Raw genomic sequence first — 19919 nt, 5'->3', positions numbered from 1 at the left:
TTACAAATTTTAATGTCTGCTTACCAGTCTCTTGATTCCTCCATGCTGCCTTACTGTCCTTTGTGCTTGTTTAAATCTAGCAACATTAGCAATTGTTTCAGCTGCCAAACATTTTAGGTCTTTATCTGGAGAGTCCAGTATTTTCACCATGATCTCTAAGCCCCCAAGATCTGCAATTGCATGCCTGATCAGCGTATTTTGACTAATTTCCTTCAGGATTTTTAACGAACCAATCTAAATAATGGAAGATAACAGCAGTTAAACATTATTTAAGTATACATAAACAGAAAAAAAATATAAAATTCTGGGTTATCTAAAACATTTTATCTTTTAAATTGAATCAGAAGAAAAGAAGGAAACTGAAAGTCAAATAAATTGACTTTTTTTCTAAAAAAAACTTGAAATTGAGAAAATACAGAAATTATAAAAGAAAGAAATCATTTTCTTTATACTATATAACTTTGAAAATTGAAAAAAAATGTTCTAGTGGAAAAGGCATATTCATTGCTCTATTTGACAAAGCTACTTACCTGACATTTAATTTCTTCTGTATCAAGTAAATTAATTAACACTTCAAGACACCCAATGTCTCTGATGGCCAACTGACAAGTTTCTTGAGCCAGATTGAAATCTCTCATTGAACACAATGCGATTACAGTAGCTGTTGGATTACCTCCCTAAAATAAAGCAAATAATTAACAAATGTGTAAAGTGAATTTAATATAAAACTTAATCTCTTCTACTCGTACTAGTAAAACTACTACTAAAGAAGAAACATGTTAAATTGTTTTGATTCTATGGTGTTAAATAATGCAGACAGTAAGAAATGGAATTATTGATAAAGTCTGCAAATGGCATATAGATTGAAGTGAGAGTGAACAGCACAGGTGACAAATTACTAATATGGCTTGCTGTGAATGGACTAGTAAATTAGGTGGTCGAATATTGTGAGTTTTGTATGAGTGTTTGCAGATAGCAAGAGAACACTTAGTGAAGATACAGACATTTCAGAGAAACTATCTGCATTCTTTGCATTGGTGTTCACTCTGGAAGAAACCGAAGAGAGTCCAACTTGAATCTTCCATTGTGGAGGACATTTCAGAGGATTTTTCTGAAACCGAAATCACTGTAGAAAGTTTTTATTAAAAAACCCTGACACCGTGGACAATAATAAATTGCCATTATTAGATAGTATTCAACTGAGTTACAAAGAAAACAGGGTAAAATAGTTGATTCAGTACAAGTGGCATGTATCCTCTTGCTTCAAGCTGCCCTGTTATCAGTGTCCTGGGAAACAACAAAGTTGACAACTTTGAAAAGACATCAAGGGTTATTCAAGGCCTTTCAGCCAAATATCTATGCTGGACAAATTGGTTGACTTTAATAAAGAACAGAATTAGCAGATATCTGTCTAAACATGATATTCTTGCAACAATATGATATACTTAGAGTCACCGTGGGTCTGTTAAGATAAGTCTGACCTTACAAAACTTACCAGACTTGTGGCAATGGAGATGTAGTTGATATGGCTAACTGGACTCCATAAGGATTTTGACAAAATCCCTCCCTGATACCTTTTGAAAAAACTAAGCCATTATAGTATAAGTGAAAAGGTCATTGAATGGATTGAAAAGAATGACTAAAGGATAGGAAACTGGGGATAAGAGCAAACAGTAAGTTCAATAAAGGGATGTGATTTAGTAGAGTTCCACGGATCTGTGTTGAAGTTGTGCAATCCAACATACTCATAAACACCCTGAAAAATGGAAGGACTTGTTATGTGACAAAGTTTGTTGATGATATTATGATTCAGGGTCAGTTGTAACAAACTGGTAAAGAACTTACTAAGACTAAGAGGGTAATAAAATAGCAAATGAGAAAATGAGAAGTGATGCACACCAGAAAAACCAATCCTAACTCTACAGATTAAATGATAGGTTTTTAGAAGACCATTAAAAATTAGAAATTATATATTGCAGTTCGGGTAGATGGCAATCAAAAAACAAATGGAATATTAGGATTTATTTGGGAAAAAACAGTGAACAGAGAATGTCACTATAGCACCGTATAAATCCACCGTTCACATTCACCTCCAAAACATCATGCAGTTCTGCAGCCTCAGTTTCAGGAAGGTTACTATAGCACTGGAAAAGTTTCAGAGAAGACCAATAAAGAAAATCCAAGGATTTTTCAGTCTAGAAGAGGGATGTCAGAAGGGATATAATGGAGGTCTACAATGTTAGGGATGGCAATGAGTGGGATAGGCAGGGACTGAGGTATAATAGGATTCAGGTTAAAAAGAAGAAAAGGGTGATAGCTCTTCAATTGAGGCAAGAGACTACTGGAACTAGTTATGAAAGCTATAAGATTTCATTGAAGGTCAGTAAAAATGTAAATACCTCATTCAATTTTCAACTCCCTGAGCTAAAAACAGGTAGGGGCTAGAAAGCTGTGTTTGCCCTGTTCTTACTTCACCCTGGGCATTCATTATGGTCCTGGATTTCTTCTGCCTTGGCGGAATATGAATGGAGTTTCACACTACTATAAGCCATTGCAGTCAAGTTGTGGAAACTGGAGGTCGGGACATCTGGAGTGCAGAAGATGAGCTTTAACCACAGACAACTTCCCTCCCGATTATCGTGTCTCTCCTCCTGTTGCTGTCAAATTATTGGGATACATTGTCTTTTGATCTGCCCAATACAATTTCTTTTATGTCTAAATTTAAGGTCATACACTTACAAATAGTGAAAACAGGACATAGCTCAATGTAGGAGTTCTATGTTGGAAACCAGAGCATAAAAAGACTTGGGATGTTGAATATGAACTTAAGATTACAGTGTAAAATTTGATTAAAAGGATGAATTTTGGGATGTGTACGTGAAAGTACTGAATAGGAACATAGGTATTATCCCTTTTTAGGCACTTGTGCAACTACAACTTAAATTCTGGGTCTAATTTTCCTTTTTACAGTTCTGGAAGGAAAGTGAAAATACAGAGATGATTCAGAGAAGAGAAATAAAAATGATTGTAAGCCTGGAAAATAATTGCATTAAGACAGACATGAGAAGCACTATTCACTTTATTAAAAAGTAAATTAAGGTATGATTTATTCATAGTGAATAAATAAATCTATGAGGAAGAGGAATGTGATCACAGAGAGCTCTACAGTTCTAGCGCAAACATTTGATGATTTGAAATGAAAGGTACTAAAATTTAGATCAGGAGTAAAGTGCAAGTTTTCCATTGTGTGGTTAATTATCCTTTGGAAGAAATTACTAAGAGTGATGATAAATTTTCCAGCAGTAGAAATTTTTCAGTCAAGACTGGATGTTTTTCTAAAAGATAAACTCTATTTCAGTCACAGCTACTAGACTAAAAGCAAGACAAAGTGCAAAGAATACACCCTGTGGTATGCAGGAAGTTAAACCATATGATAACAATGGATTCTTTTGAACCTGTAATATAGATTTACTATTAATCAAATCAGGTATGAACCCAGCTGTGCAGAAATGAGGAGGGCTGAGCTACCATGTAGCTGCAGCAGAAGCTGGAGTGCATGAGCAATGCCAGCTGGTGCTAATGTGGAAGTTACAACTTAGAGCACCTAGTAAATCAAACTACAGTATCCACCTCCCACATGCCTCTCAATTCCAGGGAAGCTTTGGCTCCCATCCAGATGTGAACTGTGCTGCCCAAGCCCACCTCTTCCAAATGACACTTCTGAAACTGTAAAGGACTTTGAGCCAACCCTTTCCAGAGGAAAATGCTCTACTCAACTGTGCACATCATACTGAAATACAGAACATCAAAAAACTGAGTAATGTTTGCTAATATGAAACAAGTAGGTCTAACAAAAACATCACATTTTGCAGCGTATGTCTTAAAACAGAAACAGTAAGACAAATACAGGAAAAGTCTTTAAATGTAACATGTTCTTCAACAGGTACCATAAATATAGTAGAGAATCACAAGTGAAAAAATACATCCAAAAGGAATGTGAGAAAAAAACTTGATAAAATTTCAGATAAGTAACTTACATCAGACAAAACACTTCTGCTAATCAATAAAGTATATGTGGATGGAGCTTCATAGCTAATTTTTACTTAAATTTCTTGTAACAATAGATATCCACAGAACTTCCCCACAGAAAATTGTTAAATATAAAGGTAATTTTTTAACATTTGTAACATATAACATCCTAAGGGAAGTTTCTAAAATTTTTTCACATTATCATTTTTTTAAACATCGTTATCATCTTGACTTCAGAAGAAAATGAAACGTGTCTAACTTTATGAACATATTTTGATCTGGTTTGTAAAATATGTCCTAAGGAAAAAAAATATTGTAGCATTTCTCAGATGCTTCCCTAGAGAAATCAGTTTACCGACACATATCAAATCCTAAATGATTTTTTAAAAAATCCGTAAGATGTGATTCCACAACTACAGAGAATATTCTGTAGCTCAAAGGACCAACAGCTGTCCTTTTATGAAGTTTGGGATCTTTTCATATAGCTTAGACTTTGAGATTTACTTTGCTTTGTATTATAAAAATTTCGCAACAGGTATTTAAAGAGAAGACTTTTTATTATTTTACATAAATGTAAGAAGTATATTGTTAACCTGACAAGCAATGTCCCTTCTTTTGAGGAGTGCTTCTACAGTGAAACTACATTTATACATAACATAGTCATTCATAATTGACTTATCTTACACGTATAATGGTTGGCATACGACATTTAATATGGACCAGGTTTTTAAAAAACAAACAACTTTTAATTCTCTTATATTAAATAAAATATAGAACTGTATATAAAATACATATATGTATTTTATTTTTTCAGCTTCACTTGAACTGTTTTTAAAGTAAAACCACAATAAAGTATTTTTGATATGTGCTGAAGCATCAGTTCTACAAAATAAAAAATATTACTGATGGTTTCAACAATTATTTTTTGTTTCTTGAAGTTATCATTACACCAAGTCTTGCAATACTTACAGCATAGATTTTAACGTGCATGGAAATAGTTACATCTCCATTAAGCTGACATAAAATCTGCATCATGTCGTTATACTATTTGAAATCTGATATGCTGGATGCAAAATAAACTCTACTGGCAGATCAACAATCAACTTTAAAGCTTGAAATTAAACACAGATTTAATTTAAAATATGCCCTCTATTCCTATATGATGGTATAATGTATAATCCACAAATTAAATGAAAATAAAACAGTATCATTGTTACACTATCAGTAAAACATCTTCTGTGCAATGTATGCGTAATATCTCTATTATGATACTCAGAGCTCACAACTGAGAATTACAGAACTACAAAGAATGTGGAGTAAAACCTGTCTTTATTTTGCTTTTATTTTTGAGGTGTTTCATGGACCACTTTTATAATACAATAATGCACAGGCTCATCTAGTTAAAACTTTTAATGCACATACACAAAGGCAGCTGTTGTAGATGATGATAAGACTGTATATAAATTTGGTATCTGTGAGGCCAATTTCACCTTCTGTGATGGGAGAAAGAAAAGAAAAAGATCTATGTAAGACCTTCCCCATAAAATTTCTCCATTACATTAGGTTAGGGTGTGGAGCCTGCCTTTATATTCTTTCCACAACTGAAAAGGGCATTTCAGGAATGATGAAAGCTACACAGGTATCATGCAAAGGTTGCTCAATTATCTTTTCATTCTTAAAAATGTAAATCAAGATTTAATGTAAAAAGGAATAACAGCCCAGCTATTTGACTGCCTTCATAATATAGGTCAATAAATTTTCATCCATTTATTTTTGTGTACCACACAATAACTAGCATTTGACTGACACACACGTTGCATCTGTCTGGGGCATGACTTCAGTATTGATTTAAAAATGTCAAGTAATGTGAATTCTAAAAGTTAATCATTTTTAAGATTAAAATAATGAGCTTGCTTGACTTCACCACTTTTTTTTCCAATACATTTTGAAAATTTGAACACCAGAACAGTCAAAATCAGTCTTACCAGTGCTGTACAACAATGTAACCTTACTTCCCTACGCCTGCTCACTGCTCCTCATTACGAAAAAGAACATTCATTGCCTTTCCCACAGGAACTGAGGAACTGAGTACTGAGGAACTGTTCAGTTGTTTGCTTGTTAACTTCTAAAGGTTTTAGAGCAACTGTTTCCAGAAGACAACCCCGTACTGCACAGGCATGTTCTGAATTTTGTGTTCTCATCTACTTAAGTTTGCACCTGAGCATTTATTATGAGCACATTTGATCTGAATGGAGACACTTTGCAAAGCACTTCAGATCTGCCTTTGAGAGCCTGTCCTGTTATTCCATATGCTTCGCCATTTCTGTTTTTCAAGAGTGACTTCATATTCACATCCAGAACTCTGACAAAACTGTTGAAGGGTGCTAGGTTTAGTCACCACTATACTAGAAACATCCTTATTTGGTGATGTTTCTCCAAATATGACTGTATGGATTGGTTAGTCCACTCAATGCACAGCAAGATACAAGATGCATAAACTTTTGGCTGCATCCAGGCCCTCTTTTAACTAGCTTGTTTAATGTGCTATCTTTCTCCATTTAAAAGTCCTCAGGCCTTCAGAAATTCCTCCTTAGGATCTCATGAAGTGCTGGACACTGTTTCCGAAGTATTCGAGTACCTTCTAACACTTTCTGGCAGAAACACATTCAAATACAGCATGCCTCTCCCCCACCTCACTGCTCAAAGATCTCAAGTTATAGTAACTCCTCAACAACAGAAAGTGGTAGGAAATAGCTACCTACTTAGTTGCAGGTGCTAGTGTTTGTTAAAATTAGCATTTAAGGTCATCCTAGGGCTTCTTAAGCCACAAGAGAGTTCCAATGGGGGGAAAAAACCAAAATCAGCTACAGGATAGCAAAATATCTCAAAAGCACAATCTACACAGAAAAATTGAAGGAACTGGAGCTCTTTACTCTAGAGACGAAGACAATAAGAAGGTGGTTTAAAGAACAGCTATAAAGACAATCAGCTGTTCTCCGGGTCCATTGTGGGCAAGACAAGAAATAATGGGGTTAAACAACACCAGGGCTGATGGTGCTAGGTATTAGAAAAACTTTTTTAATGGCAAGCATATCTAAATTTTGGAATATATTGCTTACAGTAGTCATGAAATCTCCATCAAAGGAAAGAAAAGTTAAAGAAATACATGTCCAGAAGACACATAAAGAATTGATGCTGTTTTGGAGGCAAGCAGATGGAGTAAATGACCTCCTGAATTCTGCTCTAGCCCTATTTTCTATTATTTATTTTTTGTGAACTTTTACGACCATGAAATTTTACAAATATTAAATGTTTTTGATCAGATGTTTACTTCTCTAAAAAGAGATGATGTTTACTTCTCTAAAAAGAGATGATCCATAATAGATAAAATCATAGATACAGATAATAGATAATAAAATATACAGTCTTAAGATTTCTGACTGCTACTGGCCAGATGTGTTTTCCCAGTATCCTTGTTCCCCACTTTCAACTGAATCCTAAAGGCATTATTGGAGTACAAGTAATAAAAGTACTAAGGAGACTATAAAGAAGATGATTCCAAATGTGTTGCCCAATTTGTAATAAAATGCACATATATGCATGGAAAAACATAAATATTACAATAAAGTTACGCTGCATTTCAGTTTCCTGAGAGAAAGCAAGATTAAATAAAATGAAAATTATACAGCTTTTTTGCTCACAAAAATCTCTATAATTATGGTATCTGTCTGGAGTTTTTAAATTTATTTATTTTAAAATGTATTTAATTTGTGTTTGGATTTAGAGTAAATGTGACTAAATGCAACCAGAAATTGAAATATTGTTCTACTTTGCATGGCAATGTCAAGATTTATTTTTTTTTCTGTTTAGACCTATGGCTGAAAATTATTTTGCCATAGTAAAAGTTCATTTTACTTACTGTATTAATTAAGTCTTGGATAGATATCTTAATGTGCATGTCTATGATAGTATGCCTGTGACTGAATAACAGGAAAGAAAATTGCTGTTTGTGGGCAGTTTTGTCATTCTTATGTATAATACCGTACTTTTGATTATGAGTATATATAATCTGAATGGCAATTACAATATACTTGAAAAATTAGGACTGAACATACCAAGTTAATATATTTTTAGAAAATACTGAGAAAACAAAGAAGTTTTATGTGATGTCCAAAAGAAAGTAGGTCAAATTGTATTATATTTATTGTTATACCAGAAATTATTTACTTAAAATTCATTAATGGGATGAAAAAACTCCTTGAACAAAACCACACTTTAAGTGGAATCCCAGCCTAAAATATTATTTAAATGTTGCCATTTTCATAAAACAAGAAAGCCAAAATAAGTAGTAAAGTATAAAACAGGATTCTTCATTTACACCTTTGCGATGTTTTGATTTTCTGTTGAACTTCACTCTCAAAGCATGGACAATTTTGTAATTTTCTACTGGAAAATACTTCAAAATTTAAATAAATTTTGATAAAGATTAATGAAATACTGAATATTGCAGTACAATATATATGATTCAGCAAGGCAATTTTTCTATGCTAGTGAACCTCTAAACACTCAGTTTTGTTTTGGTTTAAATCCTAGTTCCAATTTTTCATTTTAGTTTATAAAACATACAAGCTGCAACTTGTTAAGAGATCAGTTACGGACAAGTATAACTGAGTTATGGAATAATTCCCTGCCCCATTTCCTGAATCTTCTGGCGTTCTTTGGCTACAGCCTGGCAGTATGTAAACCATACAGATTAATATAACAAAAGCCAGTGGAAACTCACAGGCATCACAAAATCACAAAATCTAAAATGTTTACATTGGACTAAAACCATGCACAGAAGTTGCGCAGTTTTAGTTGCAGATTAATACCTTGACTCTGACCCTTCCCAGTGGCAAAAGTGACATATATGTTATGAACCATACACAGTGAGTATAAATTGTCACCATATTTTATGAAATTGAAAAGAAATGAGTTTCTAAACAAAAGAATAAGTCTATTATTTTCTGAGTGAATCAGAAGGTTTTGTTAGGCAACTGTTGATTCCCTCTTGAAAACTCTCCCAAGACATGCATCCATTCTGTTAGCTTTCCTTTTCTGAATTCATGTAATTGGATTCTACAATAGAGGAGGTAAGAGTCAATGTAGTCCATGTGCAAACATATGAACTTTTACTTTATTGGACCAGGAATAGCAGAATGTTTTTCCCGGTAACTTCTCAAACCTCAAACTTGGAAAAAAGTGAAATGCTGACCCAAAACCCACAAAGACCTGGCCAAGGTAATATATAATATCTTAACAGTGCAAGTTTATCTTCTCATTTGTGAAATTTTCAGTTTAGGAGTCTATTTGTTCCCCAGTTGCATCCGGACAATTTTCTAAAGACAATGGACCACACTCTTTTCAATCCTAGATAAATTTGGGGAGAAAAATAAAAAGATTATAATGTGGAAAACAAACCCATAATCCCATCATGATTTCTAGATCAGATCACTGCAACAAATGTTAATTTGGGATTTAATATAATTGATCCATCAAAAACTACTGTTACTGCAAAATGTCACCATTCAAGAGAATGTGTGAGCACTGAGATCATTCCAAATTTTAGCTCTGGCTTAGGTTTTAGTTACCGTAGGCCACCTCTAGTACCTCTGGTAGTCATGTGGGAGTTCAGACTTCAGCTTATCTGGCAAAGTGGCTTGGGGTAACTGTATTTACAGAGTAAGTCTTAGATTGTCTCAAACTCACACCATCATCTCCCAATGACACTATAGTGTGAATGAACTCAGCTTCAGCAACCATCCTAGACTTCCTCTGGCCACCATGACCGGCTCTTTTAGAATATGCAAATTGCTTTATGTAATGCACAAACCATGATCTTCCACCATTCGTTGTAAGAGAAGCCGCTCTCCTTGGTACCATCTTATCTCTCCAGCAGTACGCTACCTTCAGCTGCCACTATCACCAACAGAGATGGAGTCCCTGAACAGGTGATTTACCTCAGCATCCTTGATGATAGGACCATGTTTTTCAAAGTGACAGGCCACACATTTCTTCAGCCCTAATTGAAGTGAGATTGCTCACTTGTTTGTTTGGATCATGACATACTGAATCTCAGTCACTGTCCTGCCCTGTCCTCACTTTCAGAAGAGATTGCTTTGGAGAACAGAGACTTACATACTCGGTGAGTCACACACAATAGGAGAGCTGTTACATTCAATGCTCTCTGGTATTGAAATGCAAAGTTTTCTGCATGTCTACATCTGTGGCTAAAAGGTCAGAAAATTCCCTCTAGAAATAGTCACGCTAACTTCTACCATCAAATAACAAATCGTTTTGGGGTGGGAACTCCATTGCCACAGTAAGTGTCATAGTAGTGTGCAATGTCATCACACATATACTCAACCTGCCTGATGAGCATCAGAAACACAGCCAATACCACTCACAGCTTGACAAAACATCTTCAATTGTGAGGTTAAAGAAGATATCCATTCCATCTTGCTGCCTGCTCTAAACTGGATAGCCCCATCCAGCCTGGCCTTGAACACTTTCCAGGAAGGGGCATCCACAACTTCTCTGGGCAACCTGTTCCAGTGCCTCACCACCCTCACAGTAAAAAATTTCTTCCTAATATTTAAACTAAAACTTCTGCAAGTTGAAAAACTTCAAACCTTCTGCAAGGCCAGCAAAGAATCCTTTTATCAAGTTTAAGAGAATCAGGCCCTGGCATTCAGGACTAACTTTATTCAATCTAAAACTGCTGCAGTCCTGTACTGTCCTGTTGCAAGTGGATTATCTCCTTAAATCTAAGTATTTGCAAACATTTTTTTATATAGGCTTCCACCTGACATTAGTCTTTATCCACTTTCTTTCCTCCCTTTCTGCCTTCATTCTCTGGCTGAAGTCATATGTGATACCACATAAATCACAAGCCCTTGAGACAAATTTACCCTACAGTAATCCTTCAATGGCCTTCAAAATGTTCCTTTGACATGAGCAGTGAACATTTAGGGCTTATGGTGTCCTTGAGCTATGCTTCTCTCCCAATTCCTTCCCATCCCATAAAGATGCCCTTTACGCTGGCTATGCAAGCTCCCTCCTAAAAGATAGCGACTAGCTAAAAGATACCAACCGAAGAAACAATGTTCTTTCAGGAAAACTGCTAAATATGGCTAAATTTGTTTCACAAGCAAACAAGCTCTCAGATGTATTATGTGCCAGTACAGATAGGTGAGAACAGCTAGTTGGGTTAATATAGATTAAAGTAATTCAGAAGGACAAGATACAAACTTAAAAGTGATTCTTGGGTAAAGAGAACAAAAATGCTGTTTCTCATAGAACAGTGAGTGAGTTGGATTCATATGATTCCTCAAAGAAAGGACATATGTATGTTTTAGTGACCAGAAGGCAGCTAAGGTCCTTTGCACCTGTGTAGAAATTATTGGATTTTTTTTACTTTGCTTTTCTGATTGCTCAGACAACAACAATCTCAGTCAGATGCCACAAAATCTTCACATGTTGCTGTTTTTTTGGATAGCTAGTTCTTACAAATTCCTTCCAGATCTTTATTTACTCATGCTTTTCTCCAGAATCCAGATAGCCACTCTCTTTGTTGACCAACATAACGTCAGAAGAATCATCCTAAAAATGTGAGGATACTTTGCAGCCCACTCCCTGAAGAGCTCCAAAGACAATGCAACGTATGGTGATAAGAAGGTAAAGAGCTGTGCAAAGACAGGAGGTCTGGTCTACTGAAACCCTTATGAAGAACTAGAAGCAAGACAAACCTATAGGATGCTGAACACATACATGCCTGTTGTCTATGTAAACAAATCTCAAGCACAGTCACTAAGCTGGCTACGCCCAAGTTAGAGCATAGATATCTAGCAGATGCCCATCAATTAATTCTCCCATTAACTGAGGACTGCCAATTAGTTTCTAAGGCTGTTACCAAAAACGCTGATCTTCACAAAGTACTGCAAGGAAAAAAGGCCAGAAAGCATGCAAACCCCTATTTCCATAAAGAATCTGGAATAAGAGTAAGCCTAGAAGATTACATCACATTACACTCACTTATGATTTCAAACGCAGAAGACTGTGGGGATGGGAATCATCTGTCTAAATCCACTTATCTACAGCCATCCTACATTCCTGATAATTAAGATCGAGTCATCTATAGCCATCCTACATTCCTGTTAATTGAGATCAAGTCAACAATGAAGCTGAAAACGTGATCCATCTCACTCTGAATTAGATGCTTAAAATATCAGATGAATCACATCCTAAAAGTACTTATTTTTTCCACTGATCGTAAAGGTAGCCTTGAATGCCCAGCTCAGCTACAAACACCTACTCTGTTTACATTTAGAGCTAAGTGAGATGAATCCCAATCAAGGTATTGCCTTTTATGTCTTGGCACTTGAACAAGGATACGGCCCCCTCCTTTTCCTTTGGCCACTTCATCTGTGGAAAATAAAGCATATATATATTTTTAAAAGAACATGAAGAAATTAGCAGGAAATGAGGATTGAATGAGAAAGAGAAAAGGGTCTAGGATTAAATTTTCTAAAAAAAACCAACCTAGACAAACAGCACTGCTAATTTTTTAATTTAACATTGATACTTGTAAATCCTGACTACAGCCTTGGAGATCTGACATATGCCGCCTGTAATACAGATGTACTACTGACCTTGTTTGACAGTGTCAGGCCTGCCTAAGCAATTTTGATTTTGCCTAGCACTTGGCTCACAAAAAGAATAAAAGCTTTAATGTTATTACAGCTATTTTACTTTTATGGATCCAACTCATTTGGGAAACCAGTGGAAGTGAATCTGTGGAGAAAATTTAATGAGGTTGAACTAGGAAGGACCTGTGCCTGTGCAGACTATACTGGAGACCTAGCAAGCTGCTGAAATTTCATAAGCACTGAGCAGGCAAAAAAGACAGTGTGATTTGAAACCAGCCAAACAAGATTTTTCAAGAAAAACAAAATGATACCAACAGTCTATGAAAAACTAAGAGAAAAATTTTCTTTGGAGAAATAAAACAAACTTTAAAACTGAGCTTAGTGAGAGCACAGAAAAAACAAATACAGATGAAGATATGGATAAAGCACAGGCTCCTGAAATAACTGTGTGTATAGTAAGCTGTGATTAAATCAAGCCTAGATGCAATGTGGAACACTTAAAACCAATGAAGAATGCTGTTCACACTTCTTAAAATTCTTGGTAGCTTTAAGACACAATTATGTTCTAATTCTTTAGGAAAGCCAATTTGATTATCTACTTCATGATTATAAAGCTGTAAGTCAGATGGAGACAGCTGTGTCAATTTACAATTATTTTAGAAGCACGGTAGCTATGGTGTCAAAACCGTAGCTCATTAATTTCATTACCTGCTTTTACAATAGAATACAATCCTGCAGAAAGAGGAGAATCAAACATCAGTTATTTTACATTCTTTTCCTCAGCCCTTAATTTTTGACATACCACCTCTTCTTTCTCATTTTTTGCTGAATTCCACTTTTTTTTTGCCTTTTTTTCCTTTATTTCTATCTTGTCTTTCATCTAATCAGGTATGAAACTCTGGAATGGGTGACCCTCAGAACATTAATTAAACCTGCACTACACAGAAATTCATCAGAGTTGGTGTTAATGGTCAAAAATCAACGGGCTGTTATGAATTTTACATGTCTCTTGTGATGAGGAATGATTGTTTGTACAGTATTTTGAGGAGAGAGCTATGCAAGTGCTTCAGAGTTGCCAATTATAATAATAATTTGCAAGTTCACCATTTGCCAATATTTCCTACCCAGTAAATTTATCATAAAAAGATTTCTTTTTCATGATCAGCACTGGCTAGGTTGCTAAAAAAATACATATCTTAACTATGCAATGCAGTTTTTCCATATTTTTATCCCCTTTTTTTCAGTAATCACATTCTTGACTGAAATGAAAAAAAAAAAAACAAACCCCACTTGGCTAATACTGGAAGATGGGAACAGGAGATGTTCATGAACAGTGGAGAAGAGTGTGATAATAAAGAGATTATTTGCCAAGGCTGACAGGTTAGCCAAACACATGCCTAGAAACACTAGCAGGTGGCATATGATTATGTCTCATGCATTTGGTATTTTCTGAAACATAACAGTCTACCACTTAGCCAAACTACAGCAAAATTTATTTTTCATCTTGATCTTTCAATTCAACTGTAATAAGCTCCCTCATATTACCCCACCATATACTTCCATAAGGGAAAAGATTTATTGTTAGACACTACTACTAAGGTTAGCCAAATTATCTGCGAAGTTGGTCAGTCCTGAAAACACAGTGAGAAAATTATTTTATATACAAAAATATTTTATATGCACTTATATATGCTTATTTTGTATTTAATAGCTAAAATATAATCTCATGCACATCTTGATAATGTGATATTATAAAGAAAAAAGAGTTAACTCTTCTCCACAGATTGCAGAAGAAATAATATAATGTGCAATATATTTCCTACACAGATTAAATATTTTTGCTCCTGCCATTAGATCCTAATATTTGCTTCTATTCCACATCTAGGGCCAGATTTCAAGATTACAGATAAATTTCTTTAATCATTTTGCACACAAAATAATTTCCAAGTTTGTTACATATCTGACCAAATTCATAACTTCTACGTTAAACTTTTAAGTATCCAACTACAATTGTAAAGTTCTATCTACCAGTAATTCTTCCTGGGAAAATGGAAGCAGAGTCAAGAAACTGAGAGGTAGTTCCTCAGAATTTTTATCTGCAGTTCTCTGTGCAGTTTGTTGTTCAGGGATATCCATAAATACCAGAGATTTTAGACTTTTCCTATGACTACCACAAAACTTTGGAGCATTACTACAATGTGTAAAATAAGTAAACAAACAATTGGTACTTTAGTGGGTACACTGTAACACTAATACTATTTTTTCTTGTCTCACAAAATTTCAAATTACTTTTTGTGTAGTTTCATTTTAAATGAATTAGTACTAAAAGACACACTTTATTCCTTAGGCTAATATGTTCGTGTCTCTTTTGAGGTCCTGTATTTTAGAATAAAACAAAATAACTTTTTTGCTAATCCCAAAATACGATTGATTTCTTAATCAATGCATAGTTTATGAAACAGATTTAAACTTTTATAATGAGTACTAGTGTAATCTTAACAATTTGGAACACTTCCAATACAGTTGTAACTTAAGAAAGCCACAGTTTTCCATTATGCAGTTAAAAAATACTGTGTCTATCCTCTATTTCATGCAAGTTTTGAGAAAAATCTAGAAGCCATATCAATGTCTTCGCAAATGCCGTGAATTATAATTCGTTCATATAAAAGAGTTGCTGTATACACACCTGTTAGACCACAGGAGGGTTGAGACTGCTACACAATATTCATTTGCACAAAAAAGTAATAATTTATTTTGAAAGGTTGGATGTTTTCTATTGCAAAGTTTTATGAGGAAGATATCTATTTTTCAGATATCTAAAATCTTAGACCACAGATATGACAAGTTTCATCTTAGAGACAAAGTGTGACTGCCTTTATGTTAAGGCACAGTAGGGAAGCGTGCAAGCAGTTTTTGACTCCCTCTTTCTTCCCCTACAAGGAGAGAAATGTCACATTGCATACCTTGTTTATACACTACAAAAGACATGCATGCAGCATGCATGCATGCATGCACACATGCAGCTGCCATTTAAGATTTGGTCCTCAAATGTTCTGAAACAGGCTCCCTGTTTCTGTAATAGTTTGGATCTTCCTTGTCCACATTCCTATCTTTCATGCATACGTGGATTTCCTACACCCTGGTTTGCCTCAAGCCCTTAAATTCCAACCTCCAGATGTCTCCTTGTCTTTTCCTGGGGAATAAAACTATCCCATACCATTTATTTCAGATCCTGCATCTCAGCTCCTGGCAGAGCCTCCCTGCATCTTTTCAGTGTCTATTTGACTTTCTGCATTTCTAAACTGTATCTTTCTTCCCCAAGAATACTAGTGCCCACCATGTACAAAGAGCTCAGCTGGGGATCCACTATTTCTTCCTGCAAGCCAACACACAGCTACATTTCCCTATCTGATATATTTGAGCTTCCTGAGAAGAGGAAATAAACTCTGCCTGTGGTGCAGCAGCCACACTACATCCTCCTGGCTCAGCTCTGCTCACACTGCAAAGGGGAAGCATAAGTGATTGGGCAGTAGATCTTGCCCAGCCAATACTCACTGCAACACACACACTGTAAGAAGCAAACCTATAGCTTTGATCTCTTAAGACTTCCATTTCCTTGACCCAATTGCCTAGAAATAAGTGAGGACTTTTAGAGGGAGCTGGAGAGGAAGAAAAGGGAAGAGGCAAAGGGCAGAAGGAATATTCCTGTACATTTCTGCCTCCCTGGTCTGCTTGCCATCTTTATGTAATATAAGCCCAATACAGAGGGGCCTCCTGCCAGCTACAGAAATGTTGCTTGAACACAACACTCTTCCAAAGGTCCTGCCAAAATGCAGCTGTGGAGCAGACCTGAAAATACCCAGTGTATCCCACAGTTCTTTCAACCTTTGCCTTGTCCAGTCAACAAGATTTCACTGAGTCACGTGACAGATACCCTCCCTTGCCAGCCATCCACTGCAATGCAGCACCAGCACACACAGGCACCTGGGACCTGTGTTTGGGGCACATCCTCCCTAGCTCCTGAGTGGCACCATAGCTTTTCTCCAGCTCCTGGACCTGGCACAAGATGCAAACAGCCGGAGAGAGACACCAGGTTTGTCCACCTATGTTTCCAAAATAGAAAAGAAACACAATGCTGTTCTGGGAATGAGGTTATTTGAACTGATGTAATTCAAAACAGATATGAAATAAGTGGATATTTTACATGAGGTGTGAGAATTGACTGGTTTCATTAGTATACCCCTCAAACATAGCCAAAAGTAGAATGACTTTCCAGGTAAGAAACTGAAGGAAGAATTCTGTAACTGACATGGTCCTGCAGAACTCTATCCAGAGCTCACCCTGGCATAGGTGTATATATAAATCACACCCTTACAGGAAACCAAAACAGAACAGCACAAGGGTTTAAGGGATTAAAGCTTATTCTGGAGATTGGAGTTATTCCGGGCGCCAATTCATCTCTTAACATCTCAATTTTATCTTAAAACTGGCAATAATCAGTGCTCAACAGCAGGCAGCACAAAGCATTGTGCCCAGCTATCACCTTTATTTTCTTTTTATATTTTTTTCAGTGAACAGTCCTAGATCTGTTGTAAAGATTCTGCATTTCTACCTGATGTTCCCCATTTCGAGTAAAAAGATCATTGTAAAATGTGACCCCTTCACCCTATTCCTAAATATTTTCAAATGTAAAATATAGTCCTTCCCCTAGAAATTGGATACTTCAGAAGCACCACTTTAATAAATAATGTGAAGTCTGAAGCAGGCTCTCTGTAGTGAATCTCACTATTAGAAACATCAACAGAGCGACTGATTACAATTTTATCTACTCTAGCCCCAAAAGATGCCTAACACAATGCCATCACCAAGCTCACTGATCTATCTTTGCTGCCCATTCTTAAGTTTATGAGGAGACATGGCAAGAGCACACATGCTCTATCTTCTGTTTCACAGCCCTGGGAAGCTTGAAGGTAGGACAAGGAGCCAGACCACAGAAGCAGCTGCTTCCCAGTGGAGCAATTCCAACATGGTTGCTCTTTCCCTGAAAGGAGGGGGAATGGAGAAGGGCAAAAAGTCAGAAGGGAATTTCCCCTGCACTGGAATTTTCTCTCCATGAAGAGGTATACAAAGCACAGCCTACAGGAATAACTCACAGGAACTGGCAAGTTTGCTTTATACGGGAAGCAACCACTCTCTAAAGTTTTAATGACAATCTAACATTGGAATAAAACTAGGTATCTTTCAGGTTTTGTGGAAGTTTTGTATTTGCAAATTGATCTTTTATAGAGTCTTCCTGAACTCTGATTCACATTTACTTTAGCAGACATTCAGGAAATGGTTGTACCTACAAATTATTGTATTTTCTAACTTGGTATCTCAAACTACTATTATTTAAGGCATTTTATTAAATTTTTAAAATGTGCAAACAGTGTATGCAACCTTCAAAGACACACAAGCCCTCTGAAATTTGTGCTTCTATATAAATATGCTTGTAGATACTTAAATATTGCAGTCATAAATTTATCTTCTCTTATGTTGCATGTGTCATGAACACTTGCCTACATGAACAACAAGAATGCCAAAAAATCTCCTAAGTCTGGCCAGAAGTGCAGTATTTATACTTGAATTAAAATGAATTCCATGTGCAAGCTAAAGTAGCACTCCATCAATAAAAATTTCAACCACTGTCTGTGGTATGGCACTGAGGCATCTCTTTTCAGCTTTATCTGACACTAGGGATTTCTTGCTTTACGTAGCTAAGAATCAACAGAGAGCTATTTTAAGTATATCTTCAAGTACTTTGTTTAATTTATACCTAATTTAAAGAACTATAGGAAGACCCCGGCGTGCATGAATACATAAAAAAGGATACATTTGAATTTTCATAGCAAAACTTCATATGATAGAATTTTGTATTATAAACACTTCTGAATAGGTACGCACGATTTGATCAAAAATGCTTTCTTTTTCTAGTTCTAAGCCATTACGTAATTTTGCTTGTTGACAGCTGGAACAAAATATACTCATTTCTAAAACAAAGGAGCATGAAAAATATATTTTCCTGTTTGCCATTCTCACTCTTCATTCAGAATGGCTTCATGCAAGTGTAGATATGCTTTAGTATTCAGTCAAGTCCAATACTAAAATCTAAACGTGACTAAATGAAGGATTGAGAGAGGAAAGGGAGTTTGAGAATTATGTAACCAGGAGGGAAGAGCCTTGCCAGTAAAGAGGGTGGTCCATAGACAGGCCAATGAAAAGATTTCTTGGAGTTCATCAACAGTAATGAATTTCAAGTATCCTCTCCAGGAGAACCCTGTGTCTTCATTGAAAAATTACTTCTCTGAGCTCTCAGAAAAGTACAAAAAGGTGGTCCATAAGACAGACAGAAGCAAGCTATTAGTAGATTGAAAGATTTGAAAACAACACCTTGAACTGCAGTTCTATGCAAATAGAAACAATTGTATCATGCAAAATGTATATATATAGTGTGTTTACCATTAGCTTATAGATGAGCAAGTTACATGCTGAATTACAATTACAAAGGGTTATTTTAGCAGAGCCAAAATGACAAGAATATAGAGGTCCAACCTAGAAAATATAAGGCAAAGAGAACTGTAGAGAGACTTGTATTATCTACGCTTTTCTGTGTCTCTTGGGCTACAACCGTAGCATAGGTCCCACATACACAAACTGAGAACAAGCAGTGTGAGTGCACTGAAAACTGTTTAAAAGACTAAGTTACTCTTCTACAATGGTTAAAGGGCTGGAAGAAGCCAAAGCTTTGCTTATTCTTCAGAAGTATTTCTGCTGTACCAAATGCCAGCACCATCATTTTATTGGTCGGATGTGTATACTCTGTAGCTGTATTCAAAAAAACAAATAAACCAGTACTTTTATTAGTAACTTACAGTACATAAATTCCAGTACAAACTTGTAAAGGAATTTCTCCTGAGGGAAAAACATAATTAGTTTTAGAGTTTTCCAGAATAGTAGAGGGTTGTTGGTTTTTTCACGTGTTTCAGACATACACAGAATTCTAAACATCTATATTTACAGGTTCCAAAACATTTTCAACAAGTCTGTGTAAAAAATCCTTTTTTTTTGTTTTAGAGGATGCCTGTTTATCATACATTTTCTTGTCCACTAACAGCATCTATCCAGACACAAGACCATGTTAGAATTACTTCAGTTATGCATTAA

At 35.7% G+C, this 19919-nt stretch overlaps 1 protein-coding gene across 1 annotated transcript in view; it reads right to left on the bottom strand.

The window, feature by feature from the left end:
- The window catches only part of ODAD2 (outer dynein arm docking complex subunit 2), an 88423-nt gene that overhangs the window by 56654 nt on the left and 11850 nt on the right, over positions 1-19919 (bottom strand). Inside the window, 2 exon segments of the mRNA XM_074574396.1 lie at positions 25-234; positions 531-677. Coding sequence (XP_074430497.1) covers positions 25-234; positions 531-677 — 357 coding nt within the window.

The sequence above is a fragment of the Larus michahellis genome, chromosome 2 (genome assembly GCF_964199755.1).
Source record: "Larus michahellis chromosome 2, bLarMic1.1, whole genome shotgun sequence".
Classification (NCBI taxonomy): Eukaryota; Metazoa; Chordata; class Aves; order Charadriiformes; family Laridae; genus Larus; species Larus michahellis.
This window is presented reverse-complemented; position numbering and strand designations above follow the sequence as displayed.